The 19,889-nt window shown below is 38.0% G+C and overlaps 1 protein-coding gene across 9 annotated transcripts in view; it reads left to right on the forward strand.

Moving 5' to 3' along the window:
- Window positions 1-19,889, forward strand: part of TBC1D5 (TBC1 domain family member 5) — a 264,700-nt gene that overhangs the window by 119,245 nt on the left and 125,566 nt on the right. For all 9 annotated transcript variants that reach the window (XM_081883202.1, XM_081883203.1, XM_081883200.1 and 6 more), the window contains one exon: window positions 18,879-18,945. In XM_081883202.1, the coding sequence (XP_081739328.1) occupies window positions 18,879-18,945 (67 nt within the window). The remainder of the gene's footprint in view (window positions 1-18,878; window positions 18,946-19,889) is intronic.

Consider the following 19,889-nt stretch of genomic DNA (forward strand, 5'->3'; position numbering starts at 1 on the left):
CCAAGAAGGTTTTTGAACCTTCAAGTTTCCAAGAAATCCAGGATTTGGATTCAAAGGAAGCTGAGCCATGGTTAAATGCCATGAAGGCTGAGCTTGATTCCTTGGAAAGGAACAAAACATGGGAACTTGTTCCAGTAGTTCCAGGAATGAAATTGCTTGGAAGCAAATGGGTCTTCAAAGCGAAGACTGATCAAAATGGCAAGATAGTCAGACACAAAGCCAGATTGGTAGCCAGAGGATTTGCACAGGTACCAGGTGAAGACTATCACGAGACCTACTCACCCACAGTGAGGTATGAGAGCATTAGGCTTATGCTCAAGCTAGCTGCAGAGGAAAATCTACACATTAGTCACCATGATGTGAATACAGCTTTTCTGTACGGATCTCTAAATGAATCACTTTATATGCTTCCACCTGATGGCGTACAGGTAAAACAGGGATTTGTTTGTGCTCTGAAAAAGTCAATTTATGGTCTCAAACAAAGTGCACGGTGTTGGCACACAAAACTCACTGAAGTATTGTTTTCTCTAGGTTTTAAGCAAGGGAAAGCTGATCCATGTGTATTTGTCAAAGAGGAGGGGCAAAAGAAACTGTATTGTTTGTTTTATGTTGATGATCTTTTATTCTTTTGGAAAGATGTCACAATGTACAATAACGCCCTAGCTCAACTGAAAGAGCACTTTGACATGAAAGATCTTGGTGAGGTAAACAACTACCTATCTCTGGAAATAGAGAGAGATCAAGATGGTAACATTTTAGTACACCAGTCACAGAAAATTGCTGATGTGTTAAGCAAGCTAAACCTGATGGATGCTAACCCTGTAGACACACCGATGACAACAGGTTATCAGGTAGATGACACTGAAGAAGCATTTTCTGACACTACACTGTACAGAAGTGTGCTAGGCAAGCTAAACTTCATTGCCAGATGTTCAAGACCAGACATTGCTGTTAGCTGTAATTTGCTAAGCAGACAAGTCAACAATCCTACTGTTAAGGATTGGAAAGCTCTGAAACGCATAGCGCGGTATTTGAAAGGCACTATGCATTACAGACTGAGATTTAACAATCAGAAGTCTGGTGGTCTTGAGATATTTGCAGATGCAAGTTTTGGAAGTGACACTACAGACAGGAAAAGTACGTCTGGAGTTTGCTATAAGTACAATCAGGGTCTATTTGATTGGTCATGCAAGAAGCAAACAACAGTTAGCTTAAGTACTTGTGAAGCTGAACTGAATGCACTGTCTTATTCACTTAAAGATTGTGAATGGTTGTTACAATTGTGCAAAGACATGAAAATTCCTGTCAAATGTCCAATCCAGGTTTACCAGGACAACAAAGCATGTTTGGCTTTGCTGAATTCTGAAGGTTGTAAGCAAAGCACGAAGCACTTGCAATTGAAGGTGCAACATGCTAGGGAACGTATTCAGAAAGGACTCGTAACGGTGTCCTATATGCCAGGTAATGAAATTCCTGCTGATGTATTGTCCAAGATTGTATCAAGGGATCAACACTGTACCTATGTGCAGAAGTTGGGTTTGTACTGATATTGTACGAACACGCTGCCCAGAGATGTTCACAGAAAGGGGGAGGATGTTGGTTTCTGCTTTCTTCTCTGTGCAGCGAAGTGCTTGTCACAAGACAATGTTTACATTCCACAGGATGTACTGTTGGAGGTTTTCCCACGGGAAAGGAGACTGGATGTGACGTACACTGGTTTCCTGTTTTTCACTGCTCTTTGCAGTTTCAGTTTGTGATTCTCTCCGTGCTTTAGAGGAGAGATGACGCTTTCTCTGCTCCGGCAGAGGGAAAATGTTTTTCTGTAACTTACCAGCTTTGAACTGTAAATAAAGTAGTATAGAGCATGTTGGCATATACTTCTCATCATTCCGCTGTGCACTGGACACTGCTTATCTCCAACAAAAAGAACATGCTAATATTTTCCAACTTAGAAGGACTACAAACTGAGCCATAGAAATTCAGAAGTGGCTCAGTGGCTCAACACACTTAATTTTCTTCTCTCTTCCATTAAGATAACATCTGTTCTGGCCACCAGTCAGCAAATCAAATTTGATGAGAATTCATCTGAGCGCAAGGTAGAAATGCCTACTAATGGACAGATTTATGATTCCTCCCCCTTTTTAACAAACCTCTTAAATTTTTGAATTAAAAAGTAAACAGAAATAACTATAAGACCTTTATAAAAGAAATGAAGTGGCAAACACATCTTTTTCCATAATCATTCAGTTTAAAACAACAATTAAATAATAAGAAAAAAGCAGTATTAGTAAAAATAGAGAAAAGTTTAACTTCCTTTGGAGTTTACAGATTGTATACACACAAACCATATTCTTCCTTATATCTCAGTATTCCAGTGCACTGAATTACGCAGAACTGGTAATGTTTTAATTACGGTAATTCCAAAACTTTGCATTTACTTTTTCTTTGCCCTTTCCCCCTTATTGCTAGTTTGATGTATAATATATTCTGCATAGGTGGTGTATTAATTACAACTTCACTTTATTTTATAAACATTGCTAATAAAAATATATAGGTAGTACTCCATCATGCCAATTGGGCATGGTGGGGTGTGTGTGTGGCTGCACACACCATTCTTGTTGCTGGATCAAAGACTTGTGGCCAGTAGTGAACAGATGGTGCTGATCACCTATTTGGAAAGGTGGAAAGATGGTGGGACTAGGCCTGCTTCCAGCGGGTGATTGGTGTAGTCAAAGCTGAAAGCGCTAGCCATCTGTTGAATGGGGCTTTGGGCATAGGTATCTCTGGATCGTGGCCCATTCCAGTAAATCATTTTGAGATGTAACTTGATTATGCAAAGTATTTTCGCATGCACTTTCTTTTATTTAAATCCACAATTACTGATTCGTAATGTGCAGACTTTTACTTCTCCACCTCCCCACTTGGGGCAGTCTGTCATCATTCCACAACCTCCCTGCCCCCTCACCTGTCATCTTGCCTCTCTGCTTTCAATGCCAAATTTCTAGCTTAGCACATGGGGGTACTGTGACCTTCTGTTTCAGTACAGGATGTCAGTAAGCAGCCCCATTATAAACATCTGTTGATAATGGAAAATGCTGAAGTAAAATTTCACTGTAGTGGAAAGTTGGGTAAAGTTAGTTTCAGGGTTATGTTTCCATACACATTACATACAATACATAAATAAATAAATAGATATGTTGTCTTTGCAGCTATATTTATAAGTAATTTCAGAGTGTACATTGTAAGTGTTTCAGGTGACACTGGGCACCTAATTTATCACCAATAGCAGCTTTTAGACATTACTTTTGGTAAAATGCAGGACCACCACATTCACAGGGCAGAAGCAGAGTTCAGAGTTCTGCAGAATGAGGTTGTAAAATTGTCAATTACTTCACATTGCCGTTGGTACTTATCTTCTAGAATGCAAGTAAAAAGCTCCTGGACTGTTTTAAACTAAAATGTGATAGTTTTCTGTGTGGAAGGAGAATTTTATTTGAGGAACTATTCAGAAATGTGAATTCCCATTTTCTATCTGAAGTAGCATGAATCAGAATTTAGCCACCTTATTCTGTGCAACTTAGACCAGGACCACATATGCAGCAGAATAAAGTGAGAATGAAGTGGCAGGATGGACTGCAAACAGCATTCCCCGCCCCCCAAAATATTTCCCCCTAAATTTTAAAAAGGAATCATTTCAAAGTAGAAAACTAACATACCAGCATGTGCTAGGTATTCTATTTGTGCAGGACGACCTGAAGCCTAAACTAGCTCTACACTCCACTCTTAGCATTTTCAGATTCTATTGCCTCCCAATACTGAATTGTGGACTATTTATTTATTTATTTATTTATTTCGTAAAATTTATACACCACTTGATTGTAAAAAGAAACCAGAACCCTAGACCATAGTTCATACTTACGTCCAGTGGCAAAGGAGCCACTGCATGGCTATTCTTGTGCACTGATGGAAATAATGTGAAAAGTCCTGGACCACGCATGGGGAAAAGCCCACCAGTGACTTCTTCCCTCTCCAGTATCAGCATTTCAGAAATTGTTTTGGTGTCAGCATACAGAAGAGCTCTGTTAAGGCTGTCATCTCACATGGTTTGGGGCTTTTATATTACCCGTGCATTGCAAGAAGAAGGATTGTAGCAACTCCTGCGCAGCTAAAGTAATTTAAGAACCCATGCTTGGCTCCCAGACAATTGCCTGGAATGGCATTTTTGGTGAGTGTGACGCGGAAAAAGAGAAAAGGTACTGTGCCACTGCTGCTAACATCAGATGTTCAAAACTCATGGGGGAGGTTCTAAAAATATGCTTCGTGCAAAATGAAGTCTTCAGAAAACAGTAGAGTTAAGGTATGTGTGTGTTCTCTCTCTCACACACATTTACATCAGATTAAAAAAAAATTAAAAAAAATTAGCATTATTCCAAAGGGAGGTCTTAAGGGTGACAGCCTGTCCATTTGGACAGAGACTGAAGGAAGAATTGCATCAGGACAGGCTGGTGCACTAACACAACTGCAGGTTCATCTGATCTTCCATTTTAATGTATTTTTTTCATCTGCATAAGTTATGCTCTAATAAAAATTAAAGAGCAAGTTGCATTTGGAAGATCAGGTCATCGTAATTCATTGACATTAGGCCACATAACTGAATAATGTCTTACTTCAGTGAAATACATCAAATGAGATCAACAATTATGACTCATAAACATGCCTCGCAGGCATAAAACAGCAGGGAATTAGCATGTGAGGCTGATAAATATGCATGTAAATAAGCTCCCAAAGGAATAACATGGGTTTGATTGATAGGTTTAGAATTGGAACATATGTAAACCCCTTTATTCCTCATTCTGGTGTAGCTAAGTAAAGATGCACTTTACTTGTTAAAAAGTTTCAATAACTTTGTAAATCTTTCCTTCACATCTGTGTGCGTGTGTGACTGTCACTTGTAAGATGAATTGAACTGTCTGTAGGGAAGATGGCCTCCTCCTGGAACACAAGTGTAGAGCCATCTTTGAAGGAAGATTGTTTTTACATAGCCCTGAATCGTAGCTCAGTTGGTAGAGCTTGAGACTCATAAATCTCAGGGTTGTGGGTTCCAGCCCCAGGTTGGGCAAAAGATTGGGCTAGATGACTCTCGTGGTCCCGTACAATTCTAGGATTCTGTGTTGAAATGATGTGTAAACATATTTTGCCCATATGATCATATAGTTTTATCTTAATGTGTATGAGTTGTTAAGGTTTTCCCCAAAGCTTTTTAATTGGTGAGGTATAGGGTAGTATTAAATTCTTCAGGTGACAGTTCTGTAACAGTTTTCTGAAACGCTTTTGCAACAAGAATATAGCAGCCTCTGTCCATCTTTATAAGTAGATAGTACACAAATTGCTAATTTGCCCTGATAATTTTTTTACTGTTTTATTGCTGTTTTGTTTTATTTTATTTTTTGCTTGATTATGTTTTAAGGATTAAATTTTGTAACCTGCCCTAGGATGCTTTTCTTTTCTTTTTTGTAATGAGCAGCAGGCTATAAATACTTTAAATAACTAAAACAGATGTGACCAAGATCTGGTTAAAAGGAAGTTTGTGTAGCTCAGTGGCACTTCACATGCTTTGTATGCAGAATATTCCAGGTTCAATACCCAACAGTTTTAGATATGGCTAGGAAAAGCTGTTTCAACCCTAGAATGTAGCTGCCAATCAGCATAGACAATACTGAGCTAGCTAGATCAATGATCTGACTTAGTAAAAACTAGCTTTCTGTGTTGTTTTGAACTGTTTTTAAGCTATTTTCACAGCCTTGAGAGGTAAGGGATAGGTAACAACAACAACAACAATAATTATTCCAGCAGCTTCAATCTTAAATTAAGATTATTGGCAGCTGGGGGGAATGGTGAATACTTTCTTTCCACGTATGATCTCACATCTCCACTTGTTTTCACTAAAGAGGAAGTTCTACCAGAGGTCAGCCCATGCTAGAGTAAAACATCAAAATTTAATAGCTTTATGTCTTCAGAATGCCTAACATGTCTTGCACAACACCACCAAGAGATCTGATTTTCACTATTGCCCCTTACAGAACATCTTTTTAATAAAAAGGTTTATCAAATTGCAGTATTTCTAATTATTTATAAAAGTATCAGAACTCAATGTATTTTAAGAATATTAAAAGATTTAAATGGCATGTGCTACATGGACCATCTAGGTAGAGTAGGGGATTTGATTGTAACTGTAATTTTTATTCTAATGTAAATTCATCACGATTTTGTGTGAAACTATTTGTTTGGACTGAATGTCAGAATTCTTGTTTCCCCACCCCTAAAATAATCTTGATTTACCAATTGATTCTTTTGCCTTATTTTATGCTAAATAGATAATTTGTAATTTATATCTCTCAAACAATTCCCAGTTGGATTTTTCATGCACTGAAAAGTCAGATGCCTGACATTACTGTGCAAAGTTAAGTGCTTGGGGTTAATGAACAGCATTAAATTTTATGAAGCCATGTCCACTAGATGTTAAAAGAAGCTTAAGGGAACTTTCTAACAGATAAAAAATTAGCATTGGCACGGAAGAATGCCTGAGGGAGCTCACTTCTGTGTAAAGTATAGCTGGGTGGCATATAGACATTCTATCATTAGGATAAATATTTCTGTTAGGAAATTGATTTTGTCTGCAAAATGATCACTGTACTGATGCATAGGTACCATGTAAAATATAGCTAGAGATCCTGAGGCAGACCTTTGTAAGTAAATATTGAAATTCTCTCAAGGCTCATGCATGGTATTGCAGTATGAACACTCTATTTATAGCTGGTTTATATTTAAGCCATTTACGCAAGAAGTAATATGTTGGTTTCATCATACTCTTGTTCTGTTTCTGGATGTGCCTTGGAACAGCAAAAAATATATGCTTATCCTGAATTTCCAAGGTTGCCTCTTTTAACACTATTAGATTTTACTGGCCACATTGCTAAATTACTTTCTTAGTGACGGAAATCTTCTCTACACCACTTCCATACATAGATCTCTTCACCAAATCATTATAATGGAAAAGATCCAGTGGAACATGTTGTAAGTCTCATTGCTCAGAAACATCTTAAAGGTAAAAGGTAAAAGAACCCTGTTGACTTTGTCCATGGAGTTTTCTTGGCAGGGATACTGGAGTGGCTTGCTGGTTCCTGCTCCAGGTAGTGATGTATGGAAGTGAGAGCTGGACCATAAAGAAGGCTGATTGCCAAAGATGCTTTTGAATTATGCTGTTGGAGGAGACTCTTGAGAGTCCCATGGACTGCAAGAAGATCAAACCTCTCAGTTCTTAAGGAAATCAGCCCTGAGTGCTCACTGGAAGGACAGATCCTGAAGCTGAGGCTCCAATACTTTGGCCACCTCATAAGAAGAGAAGACTCCCTGGAAAAGACCCTGATGTTGGGAAAGATGGAGGGCACATGGAGAAGGGGACGACAGAGGACGAGATGGTTGGACAGTGTTCTTGAAGCTACCAGCATGAGTTTGACCAAACTGCGGGAGGCAGTGGAAGACAGGAGTGCCTGGCGTGCTCTGGTCCATGGGGTCATGAAGAGTCGGACACGACTAAACGACTAAACAACAACAACAACAACAAAAACCCTGGACGGTTAAGTCCAGTCAAAGGCGACTGGGGTGCGGCACTCATCTTGCTTTTCTGGCCAGGGGGACTGGTGTTTGTCCACAGAAAGCTTTCCAGGTCATGTGGCCAGCATGACTAAACCACTTCTGGCACAACAGAACACCGTGACAAGTGCCAAAGCACACAGAAATGCCATTTACCTTCCCACTGCTGTGGTACCTATTTACCTACTCGCACTGGTGTGCTTTCGAACTGCTAGGTTGGCAGAAGCTGGGACAGAGCAACGGGAGCTCACCCTGTCACACGGATTCGAACTGCCAACCTTCTGATCAGCAAGCCTAAGAGGCTTAGTGGTCTAAAACCTACCTGACAGATGTCTGGCCAACATCTGCTGCAGGAAAGCAAATGTGAAAAACTCCCTAACAGTTTTTGTGCTACTGTTCTTTTAGTTAGGAAGTTCTTTCTTATTCTCAATGCAAATGTCCATGGTGGCTAGAATCTCTTTATTCCTGTGGATAAAATATACTGATGTCCCTCTTCCTGCTCTCTATGATTTGTCCTCCTTTCATCTGATCCATCTAGCTCAATATTGTTTATACTGACTGGCAGCAGCTCTCCTGATTTCAAACAGAGGTCTCTACCTGGAGATGCTGAGGATTGGACCTGTGACTTTCTGCATGTAAAGTAGATGCTCTGCCACTGAACTATTTCCCCCATTCAAATCTCCTGTTACTATAGGATCCAAGCATATCTCTTTGACATAGGAACTGCTTCCAGTTTGGTCTGGTCTCATGCCACTACCAGAGTTCTGGAAATCTGTCAAATGGGCAACATATAAATAAGAAAGTTGTTGTTGTTGTTACTACACGAAAGTAATACAGTGGTACCTCAGCTTAAGTACTTAATTCATTTCGGAGGTCCGTTCTTAACCTGAAACTGTTCTTAACCTGAAGCACCACTTTAGCTAATGGGGCCTCCTGCTGCCACCGCGTGATTTCTGTTCTCATCCTGAAGCAAAGTTCTTAACGCGAGGTGCTATTTCTGGGTTAGCAGAGTCTGTAACCTGAAGTGTATGTAACCTGAAGCGTATGTAACCTGAGGTACCACTGTACTAGTAGAAATAGTTAGCAAAATGTGTACATTGGTCAAAATTGCATATAAAGTGCTTATTTGAGGAAAATCACACTAAAATACTGATGAATTTTCATAAGGATTTTTTTTTTAAATCACAAATAGCTGCAAAATGTGGATAATTTAATTTAAGATTGGGAAAAAGAGAAACAGAGAGAAGTGAAACTGACAGATTATTCTATTGTTGAGAGCTATATATTGAACGATGGAGCAGTGAGGACAAGGGAATCTTTGTAGGTGAGCAAACAAATTTTCAGCATGAGTTGGTATCCTGATTAATTTAAATGACAGGCAGTTTTGTACCCCCCCACCCGTTTCTTGCAGTTAATGGGGAAGACCTTGGGAGTGACACAGCTTTGTGGCAGGGAACTGCTGAATCAGAATAAATGCGTACAAAAACACTTTATGTTAGAGTTACAAACTATGCAGTAATACACACATCTCATGTTTCCTTCCTAGCTAACCACCAATTATCAGAATGGCAGATCAGTTCGAGTCCCAGATGAATTTTTGAAATGTTTAACTGTCTTGCTTACTCAGATGATTCATTAGGTTGGGCAACATTTGTGTAGGTTTGATGATGAGCATATCATTTCTATCATGCACACATTGTCTACAGCAGACCAAACACTAGGATTGATTCTAACCTAATTAATTTGACAGCCAAAGTTTATTTATTAATTTTCTTAGCAGTCTTTGAACTGAATTTAGTTCTTAAGGTAACTTATTAAAAATAACAAATAATAGCTTTAAAGTTTAAGGCAACCACATTTATTAATATTGTAAATTAAAATATTAACATACAGCAAGGGGAGGGGAAATCAACAAAATTAAAAAGTAGAGCTGCCACTTAATTAAATAAATCTTAGTTAATTAATTATATGAGTTTTAGTCAGTTAATCTGTTAATTGATTAAATTTGCACATGAAAAATAGTAATTTTAAAGAAAACAACAAACTTTGTTTTAACATTACACAATGTATAATTGAATGAGGGAAAGCTTCTTTTGAAAGATGTTCCTCACCATTTATAATTTTGGTAAGCATTATATTAAAAATAATTTTGAAAATTAACCTGCTGCCCCATTAACTGGGGGTACTATTTTAGACTATAAAAATATGTTAATTTTTTTAACCTAACAAATTAATAAATATTATAATTTAACCCTACTTTAAAGGCATTTTGCATCTTCATCTTCAGATGTTCCTGAATAAAAGAAGCAAGCAGCAGGCCCTGTGAGGCTTTTTAAATAGCAAGTTAGAGTAATCTCACCTAGAGGTTACTAGGGTCTGGTTTCTGGAGAAGGAAAAGGAAAAGGAAAGTATGCCCCTATGGCTCCTGCTTCATCTCTTCGTGGCTTTTGGTAGCATAAAACATGGCACCCTTCTGCGTCTCTTCCATTAGTTGGAGTGGGTGGGCACTGTTTTATTGTGGTGGTGCTCCTGCTTAGGAGGTCCATTTCAGAGACTAGCATGCCTCAGCATCTTTGTAGTTGGAACGCTGTGTGCTGCAGGGTGCTATTTTGCCTCTAGTGCTATTCAACGTTTATATGAAGACATTGGGGGGCGGTCTTAAGGAGATTTAGAGCACCGTGTCATCTGTATGCTGATTATATTTGGATCCAAGCCACTCTGAAAGTCCAGTTGAAATGGGTTCACGTCATAAAGCAGGGGACTGTTTAACACAGCTGGAGTACAGCGAGACACAAAGATAACGATATATATTTCTAGAAGAAGTTTTCAATACCTTGTATTTTGCTTTCTTTTCTGATTAATATATTGGAAGCCAGATTTCAGGTAGATACTGCCTGAAAATTCCACTTGTAATTATGCATGTCTGCAATGAGAAGGGCTTAGTGCACTGAATATAAAATTCACAATTCTATGATCAAATTTTGCTGTTGGAATAAATTGAGAAAACTACACCCTCTCCATACTTGTTTTACAGTTATAATATAAGATATTTCCTAGAATTTCCACACACATACTGGGATTAAGCCCCATTTGACTAAATTTGTCTTAGTTTTGAGTAGGCATGTATAAGATTGTACAGTGGTACCTTGGTTTACGAACTTAATCTGTTCCGGAAGTCTGTTCTTAAACCAAAGCATTCTTAAACCAAGGCGTGCTTTCCCATAGCAGCGGAGGACTCAATTTACAAATGGAACACACTCAACAGGAAGCAATACATGTTCTTATTCCAAGGCAAAGTTCGCAAACCAAAACACCTACTTCCGGGTTTGGAGTGTTCTTAATCCAAGTTGTTCATAACCTAAGCTGTACTTAAACCAAGGTACTGACCATTAGCCTGCATCTAACCCACGGAAGAGTGGTGGTTCTAGGTTATCATGCATTAGGCTGCCTTGTTAGTCTTGTATTCTGAAAAAAAGAATGCATAGGAAGCTATTAGAACAACAACAAAAGGATATTTCTGCTAAAATAGCAAATTATCAATCCAGAAATAATTATAGATTTTGGGTAAGTATGTAAGAATACGCCTTATTGAATGTTTGTAGAAAGTTGTGTCACTCTGCCCTTGTAGTATGTTTTCTCCTTTAGCCGTGTGAAGTCTCAGCAGCTTCTCTGTGTTAGATTTTTCCTCCCGTCAAGCAAGCTGTCATTTTGCACATCTATATGTCAATTTTGCTTTCCCACTTAACAATTCTTCTAGCTTCAGCTGCTGCAGATTTAGGCTGAGATCCAGAGGGGCACAGGCTACCGTCTGCATGCGCACCCAATTTTATTTTGAGTTTCCCTTGCAAAAGCTGCCCTTTCAATGTCTATAAATGACTATTTAAAACCCTCCGCGTTTAAAAAACAGTATGCGGATTTGGCAGAAGAATTGATTTAAAAGAAAACAACAGTTGCCTAGAAGTTAGGGTAAAATATTTCCCCAAAATTGATAATAGAACACTAATGTGTAAGTTTTACAATATCATATTGTTAGAATAACATTCAAAACTTCACTCAATATGTAAATATTGTTAAGAATATTACATCTAAAATTCAAATCATATCTATGATAATAACAAAGTTATCGAAACACAATTAATTCCGATAATTTCAAATGGTATTCTACCTTATCTGCTTTTTATTGTATGTTCTGTATTGCTATTGTTTGCTTAATATGTTATTGTTTATTTTATTTCATTTGCTTTTATGAGTACCTGTGTTCTTTTGGCATTAGCAAGTTTTGTATTTTTAAAGAAATACATTCCACATTTTAAAGTAGTCAAGTTGTGAAGGTAAAAATAAGATAATGGAATAATTTTTCAGAAGGAAAGGGCTGGTCAGGTAGTTTGTATAGCATTGGCAGCCAATTTGGAAGTGGGGGAGTTCAGTAAGTGTCACCCCAGTATTAGGTGAGCTCAAAGTGCTTTAGATTTGTGTCTGGTCATATTGAGTTTTTCCCTTCACAGCCTCCATCCTTCCCTTCCTTCCCTATTGCTACCTCTACTTAGTGGCAGGGTAGGATCAATGGACAATAGCTTGATTTGGCAATGCCTGTTTCAAATTGAGCCCAAAACAGTTTATCATTAATTCTTTATAAGAGTATGGAATGGGAGGTACTGCACCAAAGGAATAAAGACTTAAGGATTTAAACTAAACTATGGTTTAGCATTACATGAATTAGTTCCAAGAGCCTCTGACTTGGGTTAGCTAGAACTGTTCTAGATTTCCAAGCTGAAATTGAATTGAATACAGTCATGTGAACCTATGGCAGGGAAGAAGACCTTGTCAAGCAGAGGGTCTGTTTTTTAAGCAGCTAAATGACGTGATTTAATTTTATTTTTTTACAAGACTGAAGAGATCTTGGGTAAAGGCATGTTTAATATATACCGTGCATACTAATGTATGCTGAGTCTTTATCTGTAGTGGGTTAAAACAGAACCTGTTAAAAAGAGATGCTTTTTTAAATTTGATATTACAAATTTGAATTTATGATATAGAAAAGCCTGACTGTGTGGTCTGAAGTTGACATTCAAGATCAATTAAACTGCTGAAGAATGCTGCAGTATGAATTAAGCTGCAGTATGAATGCATACTGTCAAAATGCATTTGGCAATTTTAACAAGGGAATTATTCATATCTGTATAACGTTTATTTTCATTTTCATGAATTCAATAAAATTAAAGATCGGGTGAGAACTGAAGGCAGCAGTGCTCAGGTTATAAGGACACTCCTGCTCAAATGGTTGCAAGTATAATTGAGGTGAGAACAGCACACCTCATGCAGGTCTGCTGCCTCCATTTTGCTTGAACACCCGGCTCTTGACCAGCTGCTACCTTGACCCCATCTCCAGGAACAAAAATACCTCAACTAAAGAGCTCCAATGAAGATTGGTGGGCTGTAGTAGGCTGCCCATATGGTGGCAAGTAACACTCAATGTGTTTGTTCCTTCTAGGGAACTATGGACCAGACCCCAAGCCCCTTTATTCCCCAGCAGGCACTGACAATCTGTGTAGCATATCCAGCTGGATAGGTGGCCCTCTGGCATCTTTTACTCTTTCTACCAAGATTGATTTTTTAAAAAAAAATCCTTTGGGAAGGGGGACATGATAATAGTCAGAAGAGTAGTGGCATTTATACACTTTGAGCATTTATTTCATATTCAATTTTGATTTTATTTTTATTACAATAATATTATACATTAGTACTGCCCAGCTCCTATGTGAACACTTCACTATTTGTTGGTTATCGATCACCTCCAATTTTAGATATTTTTCAAAGGAAAATTTTCACAAACTGCCATTCACCCTTGTTTACTCTAATTTGTACTGCACTAATAACAGCTACTAGTTCACATGCTTACAGTGTGACCCTAGGTATGTCTACAATAGAAGTAAGCACCATTGAATTCACTTAGGCTTACTCCCAGGTAAGTGTGTATAGAATTTCAGCCATAGTCTTCTTGCTTGACACAATTACCGTAATGATCCAGGTTTTTCAGCTTCACAGTGTGTGCTGTAGTAGTGCTTGATGAAAACATATTTTACTTAAAATTGTGCAAATGAAGATATTAACTGTCTTAACTTTGAGTTAGTCAAGACCAATTTTTATTCACAGAGTAAGCTAGAAGCTGAACTTCTCTCCTACCTTTTCGTTATGAAAAGCAGACTGTATTTCAATAAGTGAACTTCAGCTATGTGTTCTTGTTAGTTTTGATTCCCACCCCCCAAAAAAACTATTGCAGGAACCAACCACTATGACAAGGCGTCTATAGATTGAGAAGCAAGTGTTGCTGCACTAAAGCATGAAGGTGCAAATATTTTCACCCGCTTTTTGTTTCAGGCAGCCTCACCGCCTCCCACACACAGCATTTCACTTCAGCACTGTTTTAAACTGTAAAATACCTATATTGCTGTTTGGGCTTTTGGGTGGCTCAAAGAGTAGTTTTGTGTTAGCTTTTGAGAAGGAAGTGTTCCCCTCCAATCAAAAAATTATCCATAGTACACATTGATGGGCAGCTCCCCCCTCCAAATCTTCGTGCAGAATGAACTTAGTTAAACTGAATTATTTGCTCCACAAAATCACCAAGATCAGCTCCAGCCATACTCCCAATGTCTTCGTTTGCAGCATGACCTCGAAGACTTGCAAGCCCCTTCACAAACCCCTCAAATTTAAGGAGGCAACAAGGACAGCTGGATCCAGAGCTTTTATTACACCCTAGAATGCTGCATCGAGGACAGAGGTGCCTGGCGTTCTCTGGTCCATGGGGTCACGAAGAGTCGGACACGACTAAATGACTAAACAACAACAACAACAGAATACTGCATCAGAACTTCAGGCCTCAGGTCCCTGGGAAATGAAGTTTCTGAGGGTCCTTAATAAGAACTCAGTCCCACTGAAAGTTCTTCCTCTTTGCATTATGGAGGCCTCCAAGCCATTCTTGCCCAGTATATTCGAACTGGAAGAGAAATGGGCATCTGTAGCTAGGACTGGTAATGGCCTAGTGCCAAGTCCATAAGGTGGCAGACATGCACTGTAGAGTGATTTTGGATTTGTAATGAGCATGAAACTTCTGAACTTCGAAAGTTAATTCTTGAGTGCCCATATATATCTATCTCACTACAGTTGCCTTGCTTGTAGCTTTCAAACTTTGCAGTATTCAAATACAGTGCTGTCTTATATGAATTTAATGCTATGTTACTGAAAACCTGCCTTAAACTTTAGTACTTGATTATATCTGTGTTTGTTTTCAGGAAGAATTACAACCTTTGCATGATGTCATAGGGTCCAGATTATTAATAGCTTGTGTTTTTCCCATTAGCAAATAAGATAAGATTTAAACTTCCAACAGTAGCAAACCGTTGTCTTTACAGATTACACTACAGTAATCACTTAAATCATTTTTTTCCCTTTTAAAATTCTGAAATATATTTTGCATTTTCACTTTGGGAAACTTCAGCAACTCCCTTGGAGTGTAATGTACTTCAATTTTTTGCAGCCTAATAATTATTTTATAAATATCAGAAGTGCAGTGCACTTAATTCTTTAGCTGAAGGCATTATATTCAGTTTCTGTACACTGCTTCGAGCTTGCTCCATTTAATCATTTTAAAAGCTTAGTTGGTGTAAATTGAATTTAACACTGTAGTTGCAAGGGTGTTATGTAAAAAGTCCAAAAGGAGCGCTTATGGCACAGGATCTTATTGATCTTAAACTCTCTAGCACCCTCTGTTGTCATGTATAAGCAATATCAAGTGTATTATCTTCTTTAACAACCGGATAGCCATCAAATTTATCAAAGTATGTTTGACGCAGATCTTTCAAATATGTACTTTGTCGTTTGCATAATTTAGCAAAAGTTACATTTTTTAACTAAATCAAGCTTTAGTTTCTATCTTACTGCGTTCATCAAATGGCGATATTTTCATTTGTTGTAGCCTTTGAAAAAGATTCATTCTGTTTTGTGTGGGGTTTCTTTTAAAGAGATGCTCAAATTCTGCAGATTTCATATACATGAGCTTCAGGAGTAAAAACTGTCTGTTTTCTGTATACCCTGAAATTGTTTCTGTACTGCTTCAAAACTGGAAGAACCTGAAATTGTCCGTACTAAAATTAAGAATTTATAACTGTATGGAACAGATGTTTTCATAAACATTTGCTATAATTAATTTCAACAGGGGGATTGGAGGAACAAAGCAGTTGCTCCCTTCTCTAAACTTAAATGCCTTTTTCCCATACAGCAAACCCAGAAATCTTTTCTTTAATACTGTTAATGAAATAAATTTACTCTGTTTGTTTTTTTACAACAAAAAAGAAAACATTAATTTTGCATTGTATTCTTATCTTTGAAATGGTGGAAAAGCATTCTGTAAACAGTGACATTATTTATCTTAGATAAGTCTGTTAAAAAAATCAAACTCTGTTACATAAAGGGTCTCCTTACTACTATGTTAGTAGTATTATATAAAGAGGTAAAAATCATGGGACATATTACAGTATATGGAATAGTGTTGTATATTGAAGCTTTTTATATTTGGCACCACTATCTTATTTTTTTATTTTTTTGGTGGGTGATATATTTTGAGGGAAATATCTGTTATCATTATTGCTGATTTTTTTAAAATTAGTAAATGTGCTATATTCTAATAATATGTGTATTCTGGCCTCCAAGTTGTTGTTAATTGAATTTATACCCTACCTTGTGACCTCAGCAATTTTCTTCTAAAGGCCATGATTCAAAAGCAGTACATATTAGCAACCACATTTGAATATCATGTTTACTGTTGCTACAGAGAGGGAAAAAATATCCACTTACCAGAATCTTCTTTACCATCTTTGATGGCAATTTATTTTCCTCACTATTTCTGCACTTTATAAAAATACCGCTTAATTGAGAGAGCATTTTTTTTAAAAAAGTTTTAAAATAAGCACAGCCTAATTGTTCTACACCTGAAAGCTCTACTGCAGCTGCAAGAAATTTTGAGCAAACCAGTATTCTTGACTGATCTGTCATCTACAAAGTGTGCAAAGAAAAATAGGTAGCTGTCATTAAAATTACATTTCAGCTTTCAATAACCATTTAATGAGTAGTGTAATTATATAAGTATGGTACCTCAAGTACTTCACTCAATAATTAAAAAATAATCTCATCTTTAAAGTGAAAGCTCTAATTATTATTTGACTTAACCAGGACCACTGTTATGATCTCCAGTGGCATCTCGGAGTGTTTTGAAGGTATAAATTAAAGCTGAATAAATCATTAAATTATTAAGCTTTAAATATGCTAAAATAAAAGTATGTGGTATTTTAAAAATATGCTACTGCAATTTGTAACTTCATAATGTAAGCAAATTCTTCTCTATTACTTTTTTCTTCTCAGAGATCACAAATTATGCACTTTTAAATATATATATATGCATATGATTTAGTCTTTAGAGCAGAAACCGGGGGTGATTATTACCAAGCATTAACCATGAAAACATGATTTAATGCAGTTCTAGTTTCTTAGCAGTAATGCATCATTTTATTTATAGGCTGGGAAGATAGAAATTTGAGCTACAAAACATTTTGTCATTCAAAGCAAAATCCCTTTTCTCATACTTTCCATTTGTACAAATATTGTCAGCCAGCCACCATATAGGGTTACAAAGTGCGGTCATATCTAGTCTTAGCCGAAAGAGTGGTCAAATTTAATCTTAGCTTAAATAAATGAATATCATTTCTTTCTCTGCATGATCCCATATTTAAGCACCAAAGTATGTGGATAAGTGTGTGTGCGCTACACGCTTTCACCATATGGTAATTGACATGATTGCAGCACTTCTAAGCAACTGCAACTGCGGAAATCACTTCAATTTTAACATATGTATCATAAAACATTGCACATTTCTGCATGTGATTCTGTATCCCATGGCTAGAATTGCATGCCACAGTATATTAATTGGCATTCAGAAGAACATGCATGGCAATCTCATAACAAGGTATTGGTGTTGGCAGACCAGAAACATATAATAGTGACTACTCTAATTCCTATTCATGGAGGCAGTACCATTATATCTTGTGCCCACAAGATTTCACTGCTCATGCCTGCATCAAGAAGCCCTTGTATTTTTGGCAGAAGATAAGCAATTAGACACAGTCGTACCTTGGAAGTTGAACGGAATCCATTCCGGAAGTCCGTTCGACTTCCAAAACCAAAGCGCGGCTTCAGATTGGCTGCAGGAAGCTCCTGCAGCCAATCGAAAGCCCCGTCGGACGTTTGGCTTCCAAAAATAGTTTGCAAACCGGAACAGTCACTTCCGGGTTTGCAGCGTTCGGGAGCCAAAACGTTTGAGCACTAAGCTGTTCGAAAACCAAGGTACGACTGTGCTTATCGGATAGAGAGCTGATCAGGAATATAAAACTCAGTTTATTGGGAAATAGAGTGTTAACCTATAGGAATAAGTCCCATTTCACTCAGTGGGGCTTATTTCTGGGTAGACCCGGGCTCCTTCTGTCAAGAACCCCCAAGAACCCTTGGAAATGTAGTTTACTAAGGGGCCGAGAATGGTTAGGAGACCCCTATTTCTCTCCCAGAGCTACAGTTTGCAGCATGGTTTAAGAATTAACCCCTCTTCCCGTGGAACTCTGGAAATTGTAGCTCCGTAAGTAGAATAGGGTTCTTCCAGCACCCTTAGCAAACTAAATTTCCCAGAATTCTTCACGGGAAGCCATAGCTGTTTAAAGTGGTATGATAGATATCATGTCGATATGGGATTCTACTGCATGGCACCACAACCACACTTTGGGGTCTAATTTTATATCTTGATTTTACGTAAATTGCACTAAATCATGCCTTTCCTTGGATGCCTAAGAAATTTATGAATGGTTCACACACACACGTCTTGGTGTCTTATAGCTGAATTTGTGTCAAAATTTTGTTTCTTTGATTATCACTTCTTGCCTAGTCGTTAAGTGATGTCCATGCATGTGTAAACCAGCTGATAGACCCTTCATAGTTGGGGCTCAACCAGTGCATCTCCTCTGTATTTTTTCCCTTCACATTAATGAATCCATACATTTTGAGAGACAGTTTGCATCAGGGTTGATTCAACTCCCAGTGGTCCAATCTTACTGTGCAAAGAACTGGTACTTCTGTACATCCATGCCACTCTCCTTTAACCTGCTAAAAACCTCCCTTTATCTTCCTAGATATGTCAAATGAGAATGGAAGACTGCATCATACTTCGGATTCTGATGGAACATTTCTTTCATATAGGTGAGAGTTTCTCATGCTTTCTGGCTTCTGAGAAATAAAATTCCAGTTCAACAACATATGAAATCATTTTTGTCAGCATTTAATTTGAATTTCTTCCTTTAACTTACTTTTGCGAAAAGCCCTGTGCCAGTCTCTGGTGCGACTCCAGAGACTGGAGAACATTTCAGGAAATACTGTATGCTGAAGTCACACCAGTGATTGGAACAGATTTCATGGTGTGTGGTATTTTCATTTGAAGGAAGCGCTCTCTCTCTCTCTCTCTCTCTCTCTCTCTCTCTCTCTCTCTCTCCCCCCCACACCATTTTTGGGTTAAAGTCTTTTTGTCTTTCCTAGAATCCTCACTCTGGAATTATCAGCATTTCCTGGCAAATTGTTCTTCTTTCATGGCTATTCACAGAAATCAGGATTAGCTTTTATTTGTACTTGTCTGCCTAGAGCTACTTAGTTTACTTAGACTTTTTAAAACTCCATATTAACTCAATACAAATAATTTTTAGACCTGTGATCATGGCTGGCTCCATGTTTGAGAGTATAGTGTCCTCTAACAGGTCCCCTATCCTGTCAATGACACATGCAGGCTTTCCTGGCTACAGTATCACCACTCCAAATACCGCTGGGTTGCAGAGTCTAGGATAGGTATGACCAAACTTGGCCCTTCAGATGTTTTGGGACTACAATTCCCATCATCCCTGACCACTGGTCCTGTTAGCTAGGGATGATGGGTGTTGTAGGGATGGTAACATCTGAGCCATATTTGGCCATGCCTGGTCTAGGAAGTAATTTAATTTCCCACAATTAAAGCAGTGCTGGATCAGGAGCATGACAGGTCCTGATGCCAGCTCTGACTATCATATGAACCTGAACTGCAATCCAATAAAGCCATGGGTTACTCATTGACTTTTGACCATGCTGAAGTTTGGTGTTTTCAGAAAGAATTACAATTT

Source organism: Podarcis melisellensis, assembly GCF_964234715.1.
Source record: "Podarcis melisellensis genome assembly, chromosome: 12".
NCBI classification, from domain to species: Eukaryota; Metazoa; Chordata; class Lepidosauria; order Squamata; family Lacertidae; genus Podarcis; species Podarcis melisellensis.